This window comes from Scyliorhinus canicula, chromosome 9 (genome assembly GCF_902713615.1).
Source record: "Scyliorhinus canicula chromosome 9, sScyCan1.1, whole genome shotgun sequence".
Lineage (NCBI taxonomy): Eukaryota > Metazoa > Chordata > Chondrichthyes > Carcharhiniformes > Scyliorhinidae > Scyliorhinus > Scyliorhinus canicula.
Genome location: NC_052154.1, coordinates 191,010,016 through 191,034,616, shown reverse-complemented (window position 1 = coordinate 191,034,616; position 24,601 = coordinate 191,010,016). Strand labels below are relative to the sequence as shown.

At 44.3% G+C, this 24,601-nt stretch overlaps 1 protein-coding gene across 2 annotated transcripts in view; it reads left to right on the top strand.

Moving 5' to 3' along the window:
* Positions 1-24,601, top strand: part of slc6a5 (solute carrier family 6 member 5) — a 57,010-nt gene that overhangs the window by 13,088 nt on the left and 19,321 nt on the right. For both annotated transcript variants that reach the window (XM_038808354.1, XM_038808353.1), the window contains 7 exons: positions 50-223; positions 9,405-9,546; positions 10,872-11,004; positions 11,101-11,235; positions 17,605-17,708; positions 18,337-18,461; positions 24,411-24,523. In XM_038808354.1, coding sequence (XP_038664282.1) covers positions 50-223; positions 9,405-9,546; positions 10,872-11,004; positions 11,101-11,235; positions 17,605-17,708; positions 18,337-18,461; positions 24,411-24,523 — 926 coding nt within the window. The remainder of the gene's footprint in view (positions 1-49; positions 224-9,404; positions 9,547-10,871; positions 11,005-11,100; positions 11,236-17,604; positions 17,709-18,336; positions 18,462-24,410; positions 24,524-24,601) is intronic.

Below are 24,601 nucleotides of genomic sequence, written 5' to 3'. Positions count from 1 at the left end.
ACATGTCATATTGCCTGTTTAATGATCTTGTTTCTCACTGTGTTTGTAGGATGCGGAATCGCTATGTTAATCATCTCGGTTCTGATCGCTGTGTACTACAACATCATCATATGTTACACTCTCTTCTACCTTTTTGCATCGTGCATACCTGTCCTTCCCTGGGCATCCTGCGAAAACAAATGGAACACTGAAAATTGTAGAGACAAGGACATGCTGTTATTGGGTAACCTCTGCAGAACCTATTCTTTGGACTGACCCGATGTTCTTACCTACTGGAAGAGTTTTTTTTTCTTATAAAGACACGCGCTTGCTTTACAGGGATCGCCATGGATACCTGTGCAACATAAAATACCTTAAAACTGCAGGCGGTCCTCTAAAATTCCGACAGGGATCACGGCATCTTCCAATATCACGAGCCTTAGTTGCTTTTTGATTTACTTTTCACCTTCACCCATCTTCGCTGACTAGTGGGAATCGGGAAAGAGGTTACTGCTAGTCATTTTACTGCTGCTGTTATGATCATTTGGATTGCAGTGTGATTTTAAATACATCGTTGCCTTCACTTCTACAGGGCCATGTTACTTTATTGGAGGGTCAATAGGTTCAAGTAACTACAGTGAGCCTTAAAAGATGTGGCTTGTGAATGGGTCTTCTGGCTCATCACTAATGATTTATGAGCTATCTAAGAAGTAACATGGATTCAGAGAATTTTACATGGAGGGGACCATTTGGCCCATCATGGCTGTGCTTGTTGCCTGAAAGAGTTATCCCTCATCCATCCACTGCTCTTTACCCTTAAAGTCCTCCAAAATATTTATTTACACATGTTGATTCAAACCCCTTCAAAAGTTATGGCGGACCCTGGTTCCACCGTTGATTCTGCACGGACATTCTTTGCCTGTCAACCCTATTGGGGTGGCACAGTGGTTATCACTACTGCCTCACAGAGCCAGTGATCCAGGTTTGATTCCAACCTCAGGTGACTGTCTGTGTGGAATCCCCGTGTGTCAGCGTGGGTTTCCTCCGGGTGCTCCAGTTTCCTCCCACAGGCCAAAGAAATGCGGGTTGGGTGGATCGGCCACGCTAAATTGCCCCCAGGTGGGGTTACGGGGATAGGGTGGGGAATTGGGCCTGGTAGGGTGCTCTTTCAGAGGGCCGGTGCAGACCCGATGGGTTGAATGGTCTCCTTCTGCACTGTAGGGATTCTATGATTCTATGAGTGAAAAAGTATTGTTCTCACCGCTCCCATTGTTCTTTGATACCCATTAATTTGTGTCTAAAGGCAATACTATCTGACGAAGGTAACTGTACAGGTAATTAAGGTCAACACTAAACTTTGATTTTCCTGGGCCAGTTTTAAAGTCTTTCACTTCTTAAGGTATTAATTTTCCGGAGCTCTTTTGAGCCAATCTTCCCGAGAACATTAGAATGGATGCAATTAGTGATGCAAGCCAGGAGGGCCCACATTGATTCTGTGCCACTGGGCTTCACCAGTGGTGTTTTATTTCTTTTTTTTTCAGTAGGTATCAAAAATTGACTATTCAGATTTAGGATATTATGCCTGTTGCCGATAAATGGACATAAATTTAGCCCAGATATGTTAAAAGCTGTGGAACGACTCCTAAGTCATGTTGAGGAATTTCCTTCAAATGTTTATATTTCTCTATCATGCTCAATAACTGTTATTGTCTCCAATATGCTTATTATGCAAGTGAGAAATATACCGTTTTTCAGTGTTTGCACAAGACTGTGAGGCCTTAGGCCTATTTTAGTAATCTTCTGAATGTCAACATTTTGTCTGTGTAAAATTGAATTTTATACCATTTGCCACTTAAAGCTATCTAACCCTCCAATAAGGTTAAGCACCTTCTTTTTCCTTCATTTTTTTTGTTACAGATGTCCTAAGTTCACCTCCTGTGGCCCTGAGGGTGGGTATTTACTTCCCAAACCAATGCTAGACTTGCTTTCAGTCAACTGCTGATAGGGTTACAAGAACGGCTCAATAGAAATTCTGATTGGAAAGTCCACCGCCATAAGGAGCCATCTCACAATTGATTGATCTCTCCGCATGCTCGGCACAGAGATTGGGAACACAACACAATTGAATCTTCATCCTTATTCTTTCACAATGCCATGTTGATGGATTTGAAGAGCAGTAGATCTTTCAATTGTTACAATTACTCCCATCCGCTCAGTGCCAACACATTTAGATACATAGCGATGTTTGGTACAACAGCAGAACTGCACATTCAGCACCACTGTGAGCATCTAGATTGGTTATAACACCCCAGATCATTTACAATATTACTGAGATGTGTCATTATGATTTAAGTAGAACTGGACCAATACACAATTACATTGAATTAAATTAAATTATAATCATATTAAATTAGATCGAATCTTTGCCTTAGATAAAAACCAAGCAACATTTAAGACTGCAACAATTTGTGTTCAGTGAAACTTTTGAGATAAGCACAAATGGAAGCTTCAGGCAAGTAGTAACGGTGTAAAGTATTTACCTGTTGTCGGGTGGCACGGTGGCACAGAGGTTAGCACTGCTGCCTCTCGCCGCCGAGGTCCCAATTTCAGTCCCGGCCCTGGCTCACTGTCCGTGTGGAGTTTGCACATTCTCCCCGTGTTTGTGTGGGTTTCGCCCCCACAACCCAAAGATGTGCAGGATAGGTGGATTGGCCACGCTAAATTGCCCCTTAATTGGAAAAAAATGAATTGGGCACTCGCAATTAAAAAAAAAAGAATTTATCTGTAGTTTTTTGTACATCAATTCGTAAATTTACAGCAATAATTTCACTGAGGTTTATAAAACTCTTCAAACTAATATCATCCAGCACACCAAAAATAGGAAAATGTCTGATAAAAGTGATTGGCAGTGTATATCGTACCAGCAGATATCAGGATGTGTTATTTGATAGCCTTGTTTACACAGGCCCAGTTCTTGCAGCTGTAACTCCTCTGAAACTAACAGCAACTTCTGAATGTGCACATGTGCAGTTGAATGTAGAAATGCTGTCAGTAACTCTATGCTTCTCCATGGGATGTGCTGCTTAAATCCCCATAGATTGCAATCAAATAAGAAACACCAAACAAATGAGAACTTACTCTTTTACATGGTTAACCCTGCTGCAAAAACCCTTGGAAGAAGCCACACCTTGTTGAATGAAGTGTAACAGGGTTGATAATGATCCACTTACGTACTTGGTTATTGCCAAACAGCCGTACTATCCCTGAAAAACTAATATCACATTTGTGGGATTGTTTGCTTACACTATTTGATGACATCACTGATCGATACCTGGAGATCCCCCTGATCTTCCACCATATTTAAAATGGTGCTGGGAAAGGAGAACTCCATGCCATAGAGACTCTGGATTTCATTGATGTCAGTGGTGAGCACAGTCGCCTCAGCGCTGAACGCCAATCCCAGCCATAATGTTCATCGCACCATTTGACCCATTGAATTAGATCACCTCAACAATTCTACAAGAATTCTGTGCCGTTGGTATTTTCAGATTCACAGCTTGTATTGGGGTTACAGTGTATGAATGCTGGCGCCCATTCAAGCAATATCAGTAATATTGCAGTAGAAAAGTTGTTACATCAATCCACAGTAGTGATCTCAAAAACATTTTTCCACGAAAGTTGTCATTGGATATGAGGGTAAATTCACACACTCCCAGAGGGAAGCCATGTTTGGATAAAACATAGTTCAGGGAATTGACACTGACATCTTACAGCAAAATTATATATTGATTGCTGTGATGGATGAGCAATCTCTTACCATCTCTAAATGCCTTTGTAGACACAGTGAATAAGGATAATGTTACCTCAGCTCAGGAGTGTGAGTTTGAATCTGATCAAGGCTGATGAGCCAAAAGCTTTTGCCTGCCAGATGGTATGGTCCTAAATAGAAATAATTTCAGTCACCTTAACTTAGCTCCTCCTGCCCCAAAGCAAAGATTCTGATTCTAATATACAAATGAACAATCTTGCCAAAAGGCTGTAAGTGAGAAGTGACACATTTGCATTGGCCCAGTCAGAGGTACTTTTATGAAGTCGAATTAAGGCACATTGTTGGAACAATGTGAAGGAAGTTTCGTCCTGTGCCATTCCTCATCTGGATATGCTCTTCAAACAGGGTAGGCACCGCACTAATCACAGAGATTTTAGCAAAACCGAAACTTTGCTGTTCTGGCAGTTTGTCCTAACCCTACTGAAATCTTTAATGATGCATCTCATTAATTTACAGAAACAAAAAATTTAAACCATAGGAAAATGAAGGATGCTAACTTTGGAAAATCACAGTGTAATATAAACGTAATATGGGCTAAACCTAACAGCTTGCAGATAACAGCAGACAGTAATGCATTCCACATTTTTCACTCATCTGCAAAAAAAAAATGCTTTAAGATCAAAGGTAATGCAGAATGTTTTTGGTATTGATTTTAATGCATATTTGCATATCTATAGAAATCTAATGCGTGTGTACATATTACTTACTGCATGCATCATGCTACGCCTGTGCCTTATTACAGACTAACATAATAGAACAGCACATGTCAGCTTTATGAATCCGCTGTATTAATCTGCAACTTGCCCTGTCTCAGGAATGCATCTCTGCTTTGAGAAAGACAGCACTGTGGGATCATGTAATTCGATTAATGCAAAGACTGTTAGCCTTGACTCATTGTCGATTTGAGGCTCACTTCAGATGCTTGAGCATAAAATCTAGGCTGACACTCCAGTGCAATAATGGGGGAGTGCTGCACTGTTGGAGGTGTCAGGCTTTTTGGATCAGCCTTTAAACTGAGGCCCTGGCTCTTCGAGTGGGTGGTGGGGAGGTGGAGAGTTGTAAATTTAACGTGACATGTTTTGAAGAAGGACAGGAGAGTGCTTCTCGGTGTCCTGGGTAGTCGTTATCCCTCACCCGACACCATTAAAACCGACGATCTGGTCATTACCACATTGCTGTTTGAAGGGCCTTGTCTGCAAATTGGCTGTCGTGCAGTAGCAACAATACTTCAAAAATAGTTTGTTGGTTGTAAAGTGCTTTGGGATGTCCTGAGATTGTGAATGGCGCTATATAAATGCGGGATTTTCTTTCTTTGATCGGACAGCTCCTATTTTTACACATTTTGTAAAATATTTTCAAATTCTAATGAAAATGTTGAATTGTCCAGGTTAGTATTATTCTTGGATCATTGGAGATAAAGGAAACTAGCTGAGTGTCTGTATTAAATCAGGGAGGCACTGATCTTTTGATTTTACAGGGATTTTGACTTTGGCAACTCCACTGGAGCACAAAATCCTGCAATTACTATCGGATATTAATGTATAAACCTAAGTAATGTCAGCAATATGATTGTACAAACACTTAACAGGCCAGTATCAGATTTGTCTTTTCAGATGTTCATCTCAATGGGGGTGATGCATCAGTTAAAATGGCAGAGAAGGAAATTCAGTACAAATGTGTTCAGCCTTCATGTCATACATTGCAACCGGTATTTTCCAGGCTGTAGATTTTGTTATGAGCACATGATCTGATTTCAATCCAGGGAAAAAAATGCGTTGAAAAAAAGACAGTGACAGAATACAATGTTAATTAACACGTACCACACTCCAGGTTACAATACAAAGCAGTGTTACATGGAATTTACCACACCAAGTTACACGGTAAATACTGCAATGATACATAATAGTGTTGCATGTTACACTGTTACATATAGTAGACTGCACTGTGCTACACAGTATGTATCACACTGTGTTATACAGTGCATACCATACCGCTAGTTGGTATTATGCACAGTCTGCTATACAATATATACCACACTGTTACGCAATGCATACAAGGTATACACCACACTGTTTAACACCATACACCAAACATTTTTGATACAGCTTATAAACTGTGTAACAATATTTAACACCGTGTGCTGCACAGTTTTTGACGTACTATGTGTACATCATATGTGTACAATTGCACATGCTGCACTGTTATATGGTGCATTATCACACTATGTTTCATGATACAAAGTACACCACTTCAGAGTACATAGGAAACTGTACTACAATTGTATACAACACTGCCACAGAGAACATATGGCAATGTGTTGTAAGTGCATACCAGACTGCATTATATGATACAAAACATGCTGTAATGCACGATCTCTATTGTCAATCTGCATTGTACAGTGCACACGGCATTGTGCTTTCCCAGTTAAATGGGTGCTGATATACATGGGAAGCTGATCGCCATGCTTGAGAGTTTGCAAATCAAATGACTGAGGAATGCACTAATTAGACTTCATGTTTGCTTCAAGTGGTGTACACATTTTATCCCTTTTAGGACACACCCACTTGCTTAACTCTGGTGCATTTTAAGCATAGGGCTAAAACCCAGGAACAGGAGTAGGCCATTTAGCCTGTCAAGCCTGTTCCACCGTTCAATTAGATCATCGCTGATCTGTGACCTAACTTCCCGGGCGGAATGTTCCATGCCCTCGGCGCTGTGCTTCGCAATGGCGAAGGTGGCCTGCCATTGGTCGGCAGCAGGATCTTCTGGTTCTGAGGCTGTCAATGGGATTTCCTGTTTTATTCCCCCAGCCCCCACCCCGCCACTGAAAAACCCGCAGTGGGAGATCGCCGTCAGTGGGTATGGACGATCCTGCCAGTGGGAATGGTTGGAAAATTTGATCTGTCTTTGCCCCATATCCCTGAATACCTTTGGTGAACAAAAATCCATCAATCTTGGTTATAACATTAACAATTGATGGAGCATCAGTTGCTGTTTACAGAAAAGAGTTCACTCATTGTGTGTAGAAGCGTTTCCCAATTTGACTCCTGCACTGTCTGGTTCTGATTCATAAACTATGGCCCCTGGTCTGAAACTGCCCAACCAGGAGTAATAATTAATTCCTGTCCACTCTTTCTGTACCCTTTAACATCTTCAAAATATTGATCAAATCTTCCTGTAACCTTCTGAATTGAGGAAACACGCCTAGTTTCCGTGTCCCTTCCTCTTCAAGCTTCAGTATTATCTGGCAAAATTAAGGTTAGTGAACATGACGATGTGTAAGGGTGTTGCTGGAGCACAGCTAGCTAAAACTAGACCCCTTTACCAGCACAGATCACTTGCAAGTTTCCCACTCCTTCTCCAGACTAAGACCACCCTACTTATTAGGGTGTTGGCTTGAAAGATCATCTGAGTTCCATCCCCTGAAAAGGCTGTATAGTGCCAGTCCTCATCAGTGAGCCAGCGAGTCTGGCGATATCATTATCCTGAAGTGCAGCAGATCTGCCTTCCTCAAGTATTCAATCGCTGAATCTGCCAAGTAGGCTCCATATTCCCATCCCCGGTTACGCCACCTTGGAACAAACCTAACTCGAAAGGAGCCCCACTTACCGTTCCCCACCCCTTCTCTACCCAAAATGTAACTTATAATGCAGGGTTGAGCCTATGCTTGAGATGAAAGTAGACACCCAGGAAACTGTTACTGACTGGCATTGCCAGCAGCAAAGCTCACAATGAAATGTGAGTGCACTGCTCTTAGTTCCCTCTTCCAAGCACATTAACCTCCCCCCACCAGGTGGAGCTGCAGTAGATCTTGGGCAGCAACTGTTTGCCTCTCTGCAACCTAACCAAGATTGACATTGAACCTCGGGTACATGTTTGCATATTTGACCGCTGAGTAATCCTTGCAGCAACTGTCATCCTTGGGACTCATTGTTTTCTTATTAGTTTTGTTTTTATTCATAGGGTGGCCCTCTAACCTTTGACTTATTGGAAGGATCTAAGTAAGACACTTTCCAACATAGCAGTCTTTATGTTGCAGGCCTAATGTATAATGCCCTGGATTGCGTTCACTCATCATCGACTATTAAATACAGACCCTCATTTAAACAACTTTGGCAATAAGACAAGTATGCCATAAGCCTTGCCAGGTAGCAGGTTTCTTATGCTTAACCCCTTCTTCCTTGAAACTTTTGCCCTTTGTTTTCACAACTCCACCTCGCGTGTTCAAAGATTTTGCACATAGACAGGAGGAAGCCTTTCTGTTGATTGCCTTGGAAGTATGATACAGAAGGGAAACTATTTGTACATGTGTCACAGATGCTACCAGCTTGTTTGGTGTCAAGACTTTGGAGATAAAGAATGAGAAAGACCAGAACAATATATCTTTCTAAGTGTGGTGTTGAAAAAACTGCACTAACATTCATATCCAAAAAATGTCCCCAGACACTGACGTAATTGGGGGAAATATTTGTGCTATCTGCCAATCAAAAGTTTCAAGAACTTTGTTGAACTGCATAGAATGGTAGCATTGCATGGGGGCATTTGGGGCATCCATTCACTTATTAGGCTGCTGTTCAGAATAGTGAACTCCAGGTCTGTCTATCAACAGGATAAGAATTTGTGAAAAGTGCCACAATTCTTTTAGAAATAATTGTTATTCCAAAGTGTTCCTTTACGTCACCATCCAACAAATCATTGATGAAGATATAAAATACAACAATGGACAACCTTATCTTGCTTTTCTTTTTTTAAGACAGGCTCAGGGAATCTCTATCACTCCTGACATGAATCTTGGAGTCGGAACACACATCCCGAATAAAATTTGGTATTAGACCATAGGCTCATACCTCACACCTTGTCCATGAGGGCAACGTGAGGCATTGGGTTAAATCCTCTCCTAGATTAATGAAAAGATCCTGAGTGGCCATTCCACTGAAAGCCTTGTAGTTTAGTAGAAAACTGCAACCTGACCCATACACTCCTCATAAAAAAGGAAGCATTGTGTTCTTCTTTGCTGATTTGTTGGCTCCAATTAATCCATTGAAGGTCCAGATAGCAGGGAATGTGTAGCATGGAGAGGTAGGTCTTGTAAAACTAAACTGTGCTGCACAACAAATATCGGACAGTGTCATTCTGCACATATCACACTAACCTGTGTATGTGTAATTGCGCCTCAGGGACGTATGATTCTGGTATGTTTTAATTCAATATTTCTCATAAAATTAATTGTATTTGGTACAAGAGTGATTTTGCAGTCTGACATCGATTGGAGTGCATTCCTGCAGGACCCGTGAACACTGCAAACTTAATTAAAGTCATTTAGTTTTTTTTTAATAACTTGAACAAGCCTTGTATTCATGCATGCAATTTTATTCAGCTAAGAAGTGATTTCTCAGTGCACTGATGCAAAGCAAACCCTTTGAACTGCAAGCATTCTCTATTAGCATCTCTTGTCGTCAGTGCCACAGTTCTCTGAGAAATATTGGAAGCTCAAAATTCTCCAATGTTCGCAAATGATTTGGAAATTCAACAGAATTAGTGGCAAAATCCATTGAGGATATTGAATGCATTAATGTCACTTTTCTTGTCCCAACAGATTCTTGCATAATTGGAGATACCAACAGAGTGCAGATTAAAAACTCATCATTTTGCATTTCTGCCTTTCCCAACGTCACCATGGTGAATTACACCAGGCCAATAAACAAAACCTTTGTCAGCGGGAGTGAAGAATATTTCAAGTAAGAGAGGCAACTTAATGCAACAGCTATCCTTTATTTCGAAACTGAAAAATATGGAATAGAAGCTCGAGGCTGGGCAGGGAGAGAGGAAGGCTGGAGGACTAGCCGTCTGGTCTCCAGTCATAGCATCTCTGAGTAGTTTCCTTCACAACCACGTGGGCAGGAACCTGGGAAACAGCAGGCTGATGATGCCAATGTTGGCTGAGGAATTCCATGTGGCATACAGGCAAAATAAATAAATAAGAGATGGGGCAGGGTGGATGAATTGAACAAAAAGTGGGCAGCATGGTGGCGCAGTGGTTATCATTGCTGCCTCATGGCACCTAGGTCCCAGGTTCGATCCCGGCTCTGGGTCACTGTCCGTGTGGAGTTTGCACATTCTCCACATTGTATAAAAAGCCTTGGAGGGTGGCATGTTGGGCAGTGGTTAGCACTGGGACTACCGAGCTGAGGATCTGGGTTCGATCCCGGCCCTGGATCACTGTCCGTGTGGAGTTTGCACATTCTCCCCGTGTTTGCGTGGGTCTCAACCTCACAACCCAAAGATGTGATGGGTAGGTGGATTGGCCATGTTCAATTGCCCCTTCATCGGATAAAATAAACTGGGTACTCTAAATTTATATTAAAAAAAGAATGAATTGAACAAAAAGTGCTTTTGTTAAATATGTAGGTCCTCCACAAAATAATGATGGCATGGCCATTTTATTCCTGATAATGAAATCTTTGATCTCCATACACAGTGTTGTAAACTTTAAGGAGGTAAAAAGGATTTGAGATCTTATTCTATTTCTGTAATCTGTGTGCCTCCTATCCTAATTGGAAATTGGGAATGGGTTATGGAGAACGGGAAGTACGGGGGAGTTAAGGCCAGGATGAGATGAGACATGATCGAATGGCGGAGCAGACTCGATGGGCCAAATGGCCTAATTCTGCTCCTGTATTTTATGAACTTTTGAACTATCGTTAAGTCGAGTCTTAATTGGTGAAATTTACATGACATTGTCAATTATATCAAAGGAGAGAATGAGATGTTCAAAGATGTGAGAAACTAGTGACTAAACTGTAAATTTAAACACTACAACCAAACTTAATTATATCTACGGTATAAGATCATAGAGCTGGATCCTGACTTAGTGCAATTATGCAAAGCAGGCGATAGCAGATTGTTGTCCTGATCTTGACTTCTATTTGATTTAGATGACAATGGGGGCTGACGTTAAACGGGCTGACCACTTGCTATCACCCACTTTAGACTCTCACGCAATGTCAAGACTGACCCGATATGCATTCCTGTTTATTTCATGATTGACATTGTTTCCTCGCAGGTACTTCGTGTTAAAGATTTCTGATGGGATTGAACATCCTGGGGAAATAAGGTGGGAGTTAGCAATGACACTGTTATTGGCCTGGATAATTGTTTACTTGTCCCTGGCGAAAGGAATAAAATCATCGGGAAAGGTGCGTCTTGTTAAACCTTCGCTCACCGTTTGCTGCTTTTACAGCAGTGCGCGTGCTGGAAGTCAATGAATGAGATTTTCCCCTTTTTATGTGCAGGTCGTGTATTTCACAGCCACTTTCCCCTATGTGGTCCTCGTCATCCTCCTGGTCCGTGGGATCACTCTGCCAGGGGCTGGAGATGGAATCTGGTACTTCATTACACCCAAATGGGATAAGCTTAAGGATGCTAAGGTGGGCATTTTAATCCACACGGTCAATTATAAAGAGCGAAGGAGGCAGGACTTCATGTTTTCACCAGTGTTTAACTCTTAATAGATAAATTCCAACCAGCAAACCCTCCTCATTCCTTTGCTCTCGCACCCCCTCACCAGAACTGTTCTTTTAGCATCTTGATGCAGGAGGACCCATTGCAATGGAATATATTGCTGATCAGAAAAGAGACAGCTGTATCGCAGCTTTCAAGTGCAGTTCAGATACAAATGACTCTGTTGCAAACAGGTAAAGATAATGAGAAAGAAGAAATGCAGAAGAATCAATAGTTAAAAGAAAGTGACTTGAATAATAGATTAGAACGAGTCTGTTTGTTTTCAGTGCAGTCCACAATGCTATTATAATCATCACGTAACATGGCTAAATACAGAGTGGATAACAGCTGATTAACTAATAACAAATTGCGGTGCCTCTGTGGAATTAATAGAATTTCTGTCTTCATCTCATTGTTTTAACTCCTCATACCTCCCCTCTCACTACCACTTGTCGCCAAGACCACTCTTGCAGTCTTACATCATTGTGCCTCTGATGCCCCCTTAAGGCCATTCCATGTATCTGCGAGTACCTTCCCTATCTCAGTGACGTCCCAACCATGCCATCTTACACATCGTCACCTTCTCAAGGGAAAGGTTACAAATACTGGCTTTGTTAGAACAATGCTCCCATCCCAAGAATTCCATGAATGTTATCTCTCCCTGAGAATGAAAGATCCAGGGAATATTGCTCAATTTATGTCTGTGACTCTTGTGCTGTGGAACTGGATGTGCTGTCATTGTAGCTAATGACTGATCCCAGGCAAGAAGAAAGCAGAGGTCATTTTGACTCCCAATGGAATTCCCTGACTTAGACTCGTTAAAATGAGGATAAGAGGGAGCATCAATATTTAATATAAAGATGAAGTTGGAACTAAAAAGTGAACTTGGCAAGAGACCGTTGACTTAGATTGCTTCTGTTTGCATTCTATAAGAATGAGAACAACTTTTATTATTGATACTGTAAATCCTGCCCCGCTTTGCCTTGTCTACTATATGATGATTGAACATGTGTAGACCTATGTCACTATATGTATGTGTGCATACCCGTGTGACACCATTTGTTCATCATTATACGTGCACTATTATCTTTGTGCATGTATGCCAGTGTGGTACTATATATGTGCATGGTTCTCTGTGTATCACAATGCACATACATATCACGATATACGCAGGTGACGGTCACTATATGTGTGCATGTTTGCACATGTGTGCGTGTTTACTAGCTATCTGATTATATGTTCCCAGTGTGGGGTATTACTGAAGAGGTGTTGTATGCCTGGAGAATATATCCATGCTCCCTCTCTCTTTCCATTCATTAAGAATGAAAATTGCACCAAATGCGTGCACAGTTCCCTGTATCACGAGCTGAGAATCCCTGCTAACAGTCCACATTCTTTTTTTGAATTTATTTATTTATTTATTTTTAAATTTTTTAGTACCCAATTAATTTTTTCCAATCAAGGGGCAATTTAGCGTGGCCAATCCACCTATTCTGCACATCTTTGGGTTGTGGACGCGAAACCCACGCAAACACGGGGAGAATGTGCAAACGCCACACGGACAGTGACCCAGAGCCGGGAGCGAACCTGGGACCTCGGCGCTGCAGGGCTAACCCACTGCGTCATGGTGCTGCCAACAGTACACATTCTGAAGGCCAGCCCTTAATGTGCATGTGTGTCACAAAGAAGTTCCAATGTAGTAGCAGTTGCCTCAAGTCCTTTAACCTCATTGCCATCTCAGGCTCGATTCTTCGGTTTCCCAGCAGCGTGTTTATCGGCATTGTTCGCTGTTGGCGGGATTCTGTCTCCCTGCCGGCAGTCCGCCAAAGGGATTTCCCATTGAAGTCGCCCCACGCAACGAGCGGAGAATTCTGGCCATAGTTTTTGAAATTCATGATGGGATGTGGCTATCGCTAAAATGGCATTTATTACCCAAATTGAATTGCCTTTGAGGAGGTACTGGTGAGCCAATTTCCTGAACTGCTACAGTCACTGTGATGAAGATACTCCCACAGTGATGGTAGGAAGGCGGCTCCAGGATTTTGATTGCAATGATGAGGAGCAACAATGTGTTGCTAAGTAATGATCATCTGTGACTTGGAGGGAAACTTTCAAGTGGCGGTGTTCCCCTGCACCTGCTGCCTTGTTCTTCTAATTGGGAGAGGTCACAGCTTTGGAAGGTGATGCTGAAGCATTTTTGGCAAATTGCTGAGGTGCATTCTGTGGAATGGTCCACACAGCCGCCACTGTGTGTCAGCAGTGGATGTTTAAGATGGTGGATGGGGTCCTAGCCAAGTGGGATGCTTTGCCCTGGATGGTATATATAATAGAATCCCTACAGTGCAGAGGGAGGCCATTCAGCCCATCGAGTCTGCACCGACCCTCTGAAAGAGCACCCTACCTAGACCCACTCCCCCTCCCTATCCCCGTAACCCTATTTAACCTGTACATCCCTAGACACTAAGGGGGAATTTTATCATGGCCAATCCATCTAACCTGCACATCTGTGGGAGGAAACCGGAGCACCTGGAGGAAACCCATGGGGAGAAAGTGCAGACTCCACACAGACAGCCAACCAGGGCCGGAATTCAACCCGGGTTCGTGGCACTGTGAGGCAGCAGTGCTAACCACTGTGCCACCGTGCCACTCCTCTATGTTCCTCTTTCTTTCCCCAACAACTAAACAAGCTCTTTTTAGCTCAACATCTGATTTGGTTTGGGCTCCTGTGAACATTATGGGGCGGGATTCTCCGTCCCTCCGCACCTGTTTTCAGAAAATCTGGGGGCGTGAGTGCGCTGCCGTGTTGAGCTTCTGCAGTGGTGTAGGAGCTGCACACAATCAGGCAAGTGGAGAATATTTCATCACACTCCTGACTTGTGCCTTGTAGATGGGCGGGTAGGTTTTGAGTAGTCAGTAGATAAGTCACTTACTGCAGAACACCCAGCTCTGACCTGGTCTGGTAGCCCTAATATTTATGTGACTGATCCAATTAAGCTTTGGTCAATTTTGACAGCCAGGATGTTGATGGTGAGCAATGCAGTGCTGGCAATGCCATTGAGCGTGAATGGGAAGTAGATGTCTAGCTGGAGATCGCCATTGACTGCCACATCTGTGGCATGAATGTTATTTGCTGCTCATCAGTCAAAGCCAGTACTTGCTGCATGGACTGCTACATTATCCGAGAAATTGTGGGTGGAACTGAAGGGTCTCATTTCCCCAACGTCCCCACTTCTGACTTCATGTTGGTGGGAGGACCTTGTAGTATAAGGCATGAAAGTCTGAGGTCACGTCTGTGTGCTCAGCACATTCCCAGTATATCTAGCAAATCCCACACACTACATACTCACCTGGATTGGGTGAGGCTGTGCCTCCCCATGATTTGATGGGCAGCACTCAGGCAGTAAGAACTGTTTGGAATAGAAGCCTCAAGAGAGGCTAATGCAGTTGGAGGCATGAATTTGCTGTTATAGACATCTGTCTTTGTCACATCTTTCTTCAATGATCAACAGGTAGGGAATATACAGTGAATGGTAGAACCCTCAAGAGGATTGACAGTCAGAGAGATCTAGGTGTACAGGTCCACAGGTCACTGAAAGGGACAACACAGGTAGTCAAGAAGGCATACGACATGCTCGCCATCATTGGCTGGGGCATTGAGGATAAAAATTAGCAAGTTACGTTGCAGCTATTTAGAACCTTAGTTAGACCACACTTGGAGTATAGTGTTCAATTCTGGTCGCCACACTACCAGAAGGATGTGGAGGCTTTGGAGAGGGTACAGAAGAGATTTACCAGGATGTTGCCTGGTATGGAGGGCATTAGCTATGAGGAGAGGTTGAATAAACTTGGTTTGTTCTCACTGGAACAAAGGAGGTTGAGGGGCGACCTGATAGAGGTCTACACAATTATGAGGGGCATAGACAGAGTGGATAGTCAGAAGCTTTTTCCCAGGGTAGCGGGGTCAATTACTAGGGGGCATAAGTTTAAGGTGCGAGGGGCAATGTTTAAAGGAGATGTCCGAGGCAAGTGTTTTACACAGAGGGTAGTGGGTGCCTGGAACTCGCTGCCGGAGGAGGTGGTGGAAGCATCTTGACAAGTACATGAATAGGATGGGAATAGAGGGATATGGACCCCGGAAGTGCAGAAGATTTTAGTTTAGATGGGCAGCATGGTCGGCGCAGGCTTGTAGGGCCGAACGGCCTGTTCCTGTGCTGTACTTTTCTTTGTTCTTTGTTGAAGGTGCTCTCTCTCTCTCCTTTACTGCAAGCTACAGTCCTGTAGGTATTCCTATTGACTCTTCAGCTCTTACCACCATCATCTTGAACAATAAAAATCTTTTGTTATTGTCACAAGTAGGCATACATTACCACTGCAATGAAGTTACTGTGAAAAGCCCCCAGTTGCCACACTCCGGCGCCTGTTCGGGTTACAATGAGAATTCAGAATGTCCAAATTACCTAACAAGCACGTCTTTCGGGACTTGTGGGAGGAAACCGGAGCACCCGGAGGGAACCCACGCAGACGCGGGGAGAACGTGCAGACTCCGCGCAGACAGTGACCCAAGCCGGGAATCGAACCTGGGACCCTGGCGCTGTGAAGCAACATTGCTACCGTGACAGCGGGCACCCTCGGGTGGCCAATCCTTCTGTTTGGCTGACTGTCGACACTACAGTGTGGGATCAGGGTTCAGATCTGCTCCCAAAAATCGGTTCTCAACCTCAAATGGAAAATCCAGCCCCTGGATGTGGTTGATGTGATGTCGTTTCATTTCAAAATAAGGCAGAATCCCTTCACTGGTGCTCTCCTCTACGTCTCCTCGTTCAATGTTAAACAATCTGCAAGAGGTTAAACCTTCGAGTTGGACTTTGTAAAATGAAACACAGCATTCGGGAGAAAATCACCACACGGGGGCAGCCTCAAATAAGCCTGAGCTTCCACTAACTGCTGAGTCCAATCCCTTCTCAACACTCCCATACACTTAAATAAGATTTAGTTTCTTCTTTCATTTCAAACCTAGAATATGACTGCTGATCATAGAAATCAAATATTTTTTGAAAGAGTGAATTAAAACCTTGATGAAAAAATGAAGTCAGTAATTGGCAGAAAAATACAGAACGTTACATTTGCAAAATATATCAGTCTTATAGCATCGGTTTTAACTTCGAAAGGATTTCAATTAATCAATCCTCCTCCTGTTCCTCACTGACAGCTCAGCAGCAATAGGTTTTTAAATTGGATAGAATACAATTAGTACAAATTGCCCTTCAGTGGCAATATAAAACAGCACTCAGCAACCTTTTAATATTTAATTTTCCAAGCGCAGATTTATGTGACTCCATGAGGCGAAGCAAACATAAGAGTGGCTTGACTGAGGAGGCCAGTTAGAAGAAAAGATGCGATCTACGCAAGAGGCAGCAGTGATGTCTAAACTTGGCTAAGGAACCTTGCGTTAGCTTCCCTCACAGTTTACCTGCCCTTTAGTTTGCTGTTCAAAGAATAATTGTTAGCTGATGATGGCTTGGAATGGTGCTTTTCTTTTTGAATGGACTATCTCTTTCCTTCACATTTTCAGAATGTGTTCAGTGCCAATAATAGGAACAGATCTCCAGGATAATTGCACACCTGAATTAACCGTCACACTCCAACAACACCCAAACTATTCCCACTTCATTTCCAGCAATGGGATTTTGGCTCCAAATTTGTCAACTTTAAGTATTTCCACTTCCAAGCATTAATGGGTTATCAGTGATTTGTTTCTATTTATTTTCCACATTAAGAGTTGTATTAATGGGCAGCATGGCGGTGCAGTGTTTAGCACTGCTGCCTCACGGTGCCGAGGATCTGGGTTCGATCCCGGCCCTGTGGAGTTTTGCACATTCTCCCCGTGTCTGCGTGGGTCCCACCTCCACAATCCAAAAGATGTGCAGGTTAAGTGGATTGACCACCCCAAATTGCCCCTTAATTGGAAAACAAAAATTCTCCATCTGGTTGAATGTTGCGGTCCAGGGCCCCATCTACAAAGTTCACACTGTACTTCCTGGAGCTCCTTCGTTTGGCATTTCACTTTTCCTAATGGCCTTGTGGAATTCCTGAAAATCTAATCCGTTTGTTGCCGATCGCAAACTGTTGCCCAATATTTCTTTACGTGGCCGAGTGTTGAGTTATGTCTGATAACACTCCTGTAATGCACCTTGGGACATTTTCTTACCTTAAAGGCACTGTGCAAATTCATGTTGTTGTTACAATAGAAGTTGAAGCTTTTTAAACTGCGGTTCTGTTTCTTTCTGCTACAACAGGTGTGGAAGGATGCTGCCACGCAGATTTTCTTTTCCCTCTCTGCTGCCTGGGGAGGTCTGATAACACTCTCCTCATACAACAAGTTCCACAATAACATTTACAGGTAAGGAAGGGGGGAGTCCATTCCCTCTCTCCCCAGTTTGTGGCCTACAGTTCTAAAAATTAATTCATGGGATGCGGGCTTTGCTGGCTAGGCCAGCATTTATTGCCCACCCCTAATTGCCCTTGAGAAGGTGGTGGTGAGCTGCCGCCTTGAACCGTTCATGTGGTGTAGATACACCCACAGTGCTGTTAGGGTCGGAGTCCCAGGATTTTGATGCAGCGACAGTAAAGTAACGGTGATATAATTCCAAGTCTGGATGGTGAGTGGCTTGAAGGGGAACTTCCATGTTGTGTGGTTCCCATGTGTCTGCTGCCCTTTCAAATGGTAAGAGGTCATGGGTTTGGAAGGTGCTGCCTCAGGAGAGTCGGTGAGTTACTGCAGTGCATTTTGTAGATGGTACACACGGCTGCCACTGTTCATTGGCAGTGGAGGGGTTGAATGTTTGAGAGCGGGAGCAATCAGGCGGACTGCTTTGTCCTGGATGCTGTGGAGCTTCTTGAGTGTTGTTGGAGCTGCATTCATCCAGGCAGGTGAACACAGCTGATTGGTGTAGCTTGCAGTAGTAGCGCCATTCTGCACATGGGTGATGATCTCCTTGTGACTGTTGCTTTCCTCTGCCTTCCTCCAGGGACACTCTGTTAGTCACATGTGCCAATAGTGCCACAAGTGTCTTTGCTGGCTTTGTCATCTTCTCCGTCATCGGATTCATGGCCAAGGAACTTAAAGTGCCAATCACAGAGGTTGCTGATGAAGGTAATTTAAAAATGAAACTGTGCAAGTATTTTTTTGAAGACATTTACTTGTGTGACACTCTTTACCACTTGCTGAAGGCTGTGATTTATACCCCTGCTGGGGTATATGTTTAACATGTATCAGTCATCCTCCCCACCTGTACAGAAGTGACCTACAGGCAAGGTAACACCTATTCATAGGGAAAATGTAAGAAGCCATTATTAAAGATGTTGCAAAGGAGCACTTAGCAAATTTCAAGAAGGCAGCTCACCACCACCTTCTCAAGGCAAATAGAGGTGAACAACAAATGCTGGTCTAGTCAGCGACGCCCACATCCCGTGAATTAATAAAAAAAGCTCCTCTTAACATGAAATCATAAAAAAGTATTTTCGATATTTGTTCCAGATTTCCAGAATTGTCACAATTGTGGTTGTTCAAGCTCCTCTCTTGGGAGGTGACAATGAATCTCACCATCTGAAAATGAGCTCACTTGGCTAAATCACTGGCTTATCAAGCAGGCCAGCAGCACGGTTCAATTCCCGTACCAGCCGTGCCGGAATGTGGCGAATAGGGGCTTTTCACAGTAACTTCATTGAAGTCTACTCGTGACAATAAGCGATTTTCATTATTCATCCCGGGAATATTTGACACAAAGTAAAGCTGTACAACTGGTCCAAGGTTCTCCAACCTTGTATTTAGTTAACAATGTAAATAAAAGAGTTTTGATGGAAAGGCCACTACCTCCAGCAGAATCTCTTTGAGAGTAAGAAAACCCCACATCTCCCAAGACAACCCAACAGTAAGAGAAGGACCATGGTTCACATGTCATTGTGGAGAAGGCGAAGGATAGTGACAAATTTATGAGAGGAGCCAAACTTGAGGACAATATTCCATGAACCAGAAGATCCCTGCCGTGCAGAAGGAGGTCATTCAGCCCATCGAGTCTGCACCCACCCTCTGAAAGAGCACCCTACCGAGGCCCACTTCCCCTGCCCTATCCCGATAACTCCACCTGACCTGCACACCCCTGGATACTAAGGGGCAATTTAGCATGGTCAATCCACCTGACCTGCACATCTTTGGACTGTGGGAGGAAACCGGAGCACCCGGAGGAAACCCACGCAGACACGGGGAGAAAGGGCAGACTCCACAGAGAGAGTCACCGAAGGCCGGAATTGAACCCCGGGTCCCTGGAGCTGTGAGGTAGCAGTGCTAACCACGGTGCCACCGTGCTGCCTTCACAGGACCACATGCATGTTGAATAGTAGTAGCACTCCCACAGATGAAAGCTCTGTAGTTTTGCATGATAGTACACGATTAAACTAGTGGCAGGAGGAGGTTCAGTGAATATCCCATTCCTCAGTGATGGCAGAGTCTAACATGTGAATGCTAAAGAGACAACTGAATGGTTTGCAACCATCTTTATCCAGAAGTGCCGAATGGATGATCCATCTTGGCCTGCGCCTGAACCCCTCACCATCACAGAAGTCATTCTTCAGCTTGAGAAGACTGGACAGCAACACCTATGGACCCTGACAACATCCCAATAGTACTATTGAAGACTTATGCTTCAGAACTAGCCCTGCCTCTAGCCAAGCTGTTCTAGTACAGCTACAAAACTGGAATCTAATCATGTGGAAAATTGATCAGACAGGTTCTGTCCACAAGAAGCAGGGCAAATCCAATCCAGACAATGATAGTCCATTCAGTCTACTCCCAATCATCAGCAAATGACGGGAAGAGTCATCAATGGTGCTTACTCACCAGTAACCTGCTCACCAATGCTCAATTTGGGTTCCAAGACGACTTGAATTCAAAGCTTATTACCTCTTTGGTCCAAACATGGCTAAACAAACTGAATTCAAGGGCAACATGATGACACAGTGTTTAGCATTGCTGCCTCACGGCGCCGAGGTCCCAGGTTCGATCCTGGCTCTGGGTCACTGTCCATGAGGAGTTTGCACATCCTCCCTGTGTTTGCGAGGGTTTCACTCCCACAACCCAAAGATGTGCAGGGTCGGTGGATTGACCACACTAAATTGTCCCTTAATTAAAAAAAAAGTAATTGGGTACTCTAAATTTATTGGAAAAAAAAACTGAATTCAAGAAGTGAGGTGAGAGTGACTGACCTCGACATCAAGGCAGCATTTGAACAAATATGGCATTAAGGAGCCTCAGTAAACTTGAAGTCACGAAGAATTGAGGAAGAAACTCTCCAACGCTTAGAGCCATACCTAGAACAAAGGAAGATAGTTATGCTCATTAAAGACCAATCATTTTAGCCTTAGGATAATGCTTAAGTTGTTCTCCAGATAGTATCCTTGCCCAAGGACCTTCAGCTGCTTCATTAATGACCTTCCATTGATCCATAGATAAGCAGTCCAGGCATACATGTAACTTCTGTGCCAGACAATGACCACCTCTAAGAAGAGAGAGTCTAACATTTGACATGTCATTGTGGAGAAGGCAGGGCAGCACGGTAGCATTGTGGATAGCATAATTGCTTCACAGCTCCAGGGTCCCAGGTTCGATTCCGCCTTGGGTCACTGTCTGTGCGGAGTCTGCACATCCTCCCCGTGTGTGCGTGGGTTTCCTCCGGGTGCTCCGGTTTCCTCCCACAGTCCAAAGATGTGCAGGTTAGGTGAATTGGCCATGATAAATTGCCCTTAGTGTCCAAAATTGCCGTCAGTGTTGGGTGGGGTTACTGGGTTATGGGGATAGGGTGGAGGTATTGACCTCGAGTAGGGTGCTCCTTCTGCACTCTAAATTCTATGATATTTTCCTTGTTCATTCATTGGCTATGGACTTCACTGTCGAGGCCAGCATTTATTGCCCATTCCTAATTTCCCTTGAACTGGGCGGACCTTGACCTGAGTGGCTTGCTGGGCCATTTCAGAGGGCATTTAAAAGTCAACTTCATCACTCTAGATCTTGAGTCACATGCATACCAGACCAGGTGAGGACTGCAGGATTCCACCCCCTTAGTGAACCAGATGGGTTTTCACAACAATCGACCAATGATTTCATGCTCGTCATTGGACTTAAAATTGCAGATCCCAGATTTTATTGAATTGAAGTTTCACCATCTGCCATGGTGGGTCCCCGGATCATTATGTTGGGTCTCTGGATTGTTAGTCCAGTGACAATGCCACTACCCCACCGCCTCCCCAATGGCATTACCATCGCTGAATCCCACCATAAACACCATTGACCAGAAACTGGATCAGCCACATAAATAAGGTGACTATATCAGCAGGTCAGAGGTTGGGTATTCTGCAGTGAGTAACCCATCTGATACCTTCCATCTCCAAGGCACAAGTCAGGAGCATGATGGAATACAGTGCCTGGATATTGGAATACAGTGCCTGGATATTGGAATACAGTGCCTGGATATTGGAATACAGTGCTTGGATATTGGAATACAGTGCCTGGATGATGGAATACAGTGCCTGGATGATGGAATACAGTGCCTGGATATTGGAATACAGTGCCTGGATATTGGAATACAGTGCTTGGATATTGGAATACAGTGCCTGGATGATGGAACACAGTGCCTGGATGATGGAATACAGTGCCTGGATGATGGAATACAGTGCCTGGATGATGGAATACAGTGCCTGGATGATGGAATACAGTGCTTGGATATTGGAATACAGTGCCTGGATGATGGAATACAGTGCCTGTCTGAGTGAAGCTCCAACAACATTCAAGAAGCTCAACATCATTCAATACAAAGTCACTTGCTGGATCAGCACCCATCTCAAACCTTAAAGATTCACTCCCTCCACCACTGGTGCACACTGACAACAGTTCCCCTCCCAGTCACACACCATCCTCATTTGGAAATACATTGGCTGCAATTTACCACCCAAAGAACAGAGTCCCATTTTGGGTGCGTATGGCAGAGTTTCTCAACGCCTACAGCACCGAGAACGACCCCGCTAGAAAATGGGACTTTTTTTTTGGCCTTACTGAAGGACGCACCTCCGAGGCCACACTTATCACTTCCTGCATTGATGAGCTCAGAAATGATAGGGGCGCCATTTATAAATGCCTCCCCGATCACTCAACCCCCCCCACCATGGACTCCCCACCATGGCCTCCAGACCACCCAACAGACCTTGGGTGTCGTTGAGCTCATTCTCATCCCACCTCTTAAGGCAGGGCACCTAAGGCCCAACCCCTGGCATGGGAAACCTGGCACTCTGGCACCTTAGCAGTGCCCCTACGAGCCTGGCAGTGCCACCCAGACACGCTGGCAATGCCAGTGTGGCACTTCCAGGGTGCCCAGGTGGCAGGTGCCTCTGGTGGCCCCCCAGGTGCCATTATGCCTGGTCCACGGCGCCATGGTAAGGTCTCTCAGGTGCGGACGTTCGTTCCTGGGCCTCGGGAGAATTGGGTGGCGACATACTTAAGTGAGCCATTAATGTCTAAATCTGGATCTCGGCCAGCGATCGCGACACCTCGCAAGATCACGTTAGATCTGGCGGGGTGTTCCGAGTATCGCAAATCTCGTGATAGCTCTCTCGCGATATTTAACGGCCTTGATCACTCCAATTGTTGTTCCTTCATCATCGCTGAGTCTAACCCTGGAACTTCCTATTCAGCAGCACTGTGGGTGTACTTTTGCCACACGGATGGCATTGGTTCAAGAAGGAAGCTCACCATCACCTGAAGGGAGTTAGGGACGGCCAGAAACACAGGTCTTGCCAATAATGCCATATCCCAAGAAAGAGTAAAAATGAATATGCACACACACACACACACACATGCCAGCCTTCAAATGCCACAGGTCAGAAAAGAGACGAATTGGGGGTGTAAGTGGGCAGTTGGAATCAGTGAAACTGTCTTCAGAAAGTAGCCAAGTGCAAATGTAATGGAAATCGTATGCTTCTGGTTCAGGAAAATTACAACATGTAAGAGGTTAAGGGCAGCACGGTAGCATGGTGGTTAGCACAAATGCTTCACAGCTCCAGGGTCCCAGGTTCGAATCCCGGCTTGGGTCACTGTCTGTGTGAAGTCTGCATGTTCTCCCTGTGTGTGCGTGGGTTTCCTCTGGGTGCTCCGGTTTCCTCCCACAGTCCAAAGATTTACAGGTTAGGTGGATTGGCTATGCTAAGTTGCCCTTAGGGCCCAAATTCTCCTTAGTGCTGGGTGGGGTTACTGGGTTATGGGGATAGGGTGGAGGTATGGGCTTGGGTAGGGTGCTCTTTCCAAGAGCTGGTGCAGACTCGATGGGCCGAATGGCCTCCTTCTGCACTGTAAATTCTATGAAAAGGTTCAGGTACACTTTGTTGAATAAAATGCAGCAATTTGAATTAAATACCAATTGGGCGAAGCCTGAAACAAGGGCCGGAATTCTCCAGTCGTTGTGATTCTCTGGGCCCGCGGTCCACACACCCCTGCCTGCATTTATTTCCACTCAATCATTGCCAGTTTGTGGTATGGTGCTACTTCTTTCTATTCATTCACAGGACGTGGACATCGCTGGCAAGGCCCACATTTGCTTTTCATCCCAGATTGCCCTTAAGATGGGGTAGTGAGCTGCTTAACCGCTGCAGCCCATGGTGGTGTAAGTACACCCACAGTGCTGTTAGGGAGGGAGTTCCAGGATTTTCACCCAGTTCTCGCTGACATTTTGTTAGTTTTGAATCGTTCAGTCACCTACAAACAAAATTCCGATATCTCTTGTTTCAGTTCGAGATTGGATAATGGATTTCATTCCATAGATCAAATCATTCCTTCTAAGTGTGAAGGTTGAAACATTTCCATCCACACCCAGACAGGTGCACCCGTCTCCACCTGTACATTTCAGGGCCCTGGGATGAGAAATGCAACTGAGGTTAGAGGGGCTCCATAAGGGCAGGAGGGAGGTTCCATCCCTGTGCCTCAGCTGGTGGAGTGGGTGGAGAGTCCAATTCATCATGTGTTGCTGAGGTTATGTTTAACAAGTGCAATTCTTTGTTCCAGGTCCAGGTATTGCGTTTGTGGTGTACCCAGAGGCTTTAACAAGACTTCCTTTATCCCCGTTCTGGGCTATAATTTTCTTTCTGATGCTTCTAACACTTGGATTGGACACAATGGTAAGTCTCAGCCCATGCAGGACCCCACCTGTTCTCCCTCCATTTATCTAAACTCTGTGGCAATTGTTCTTCTGTTCT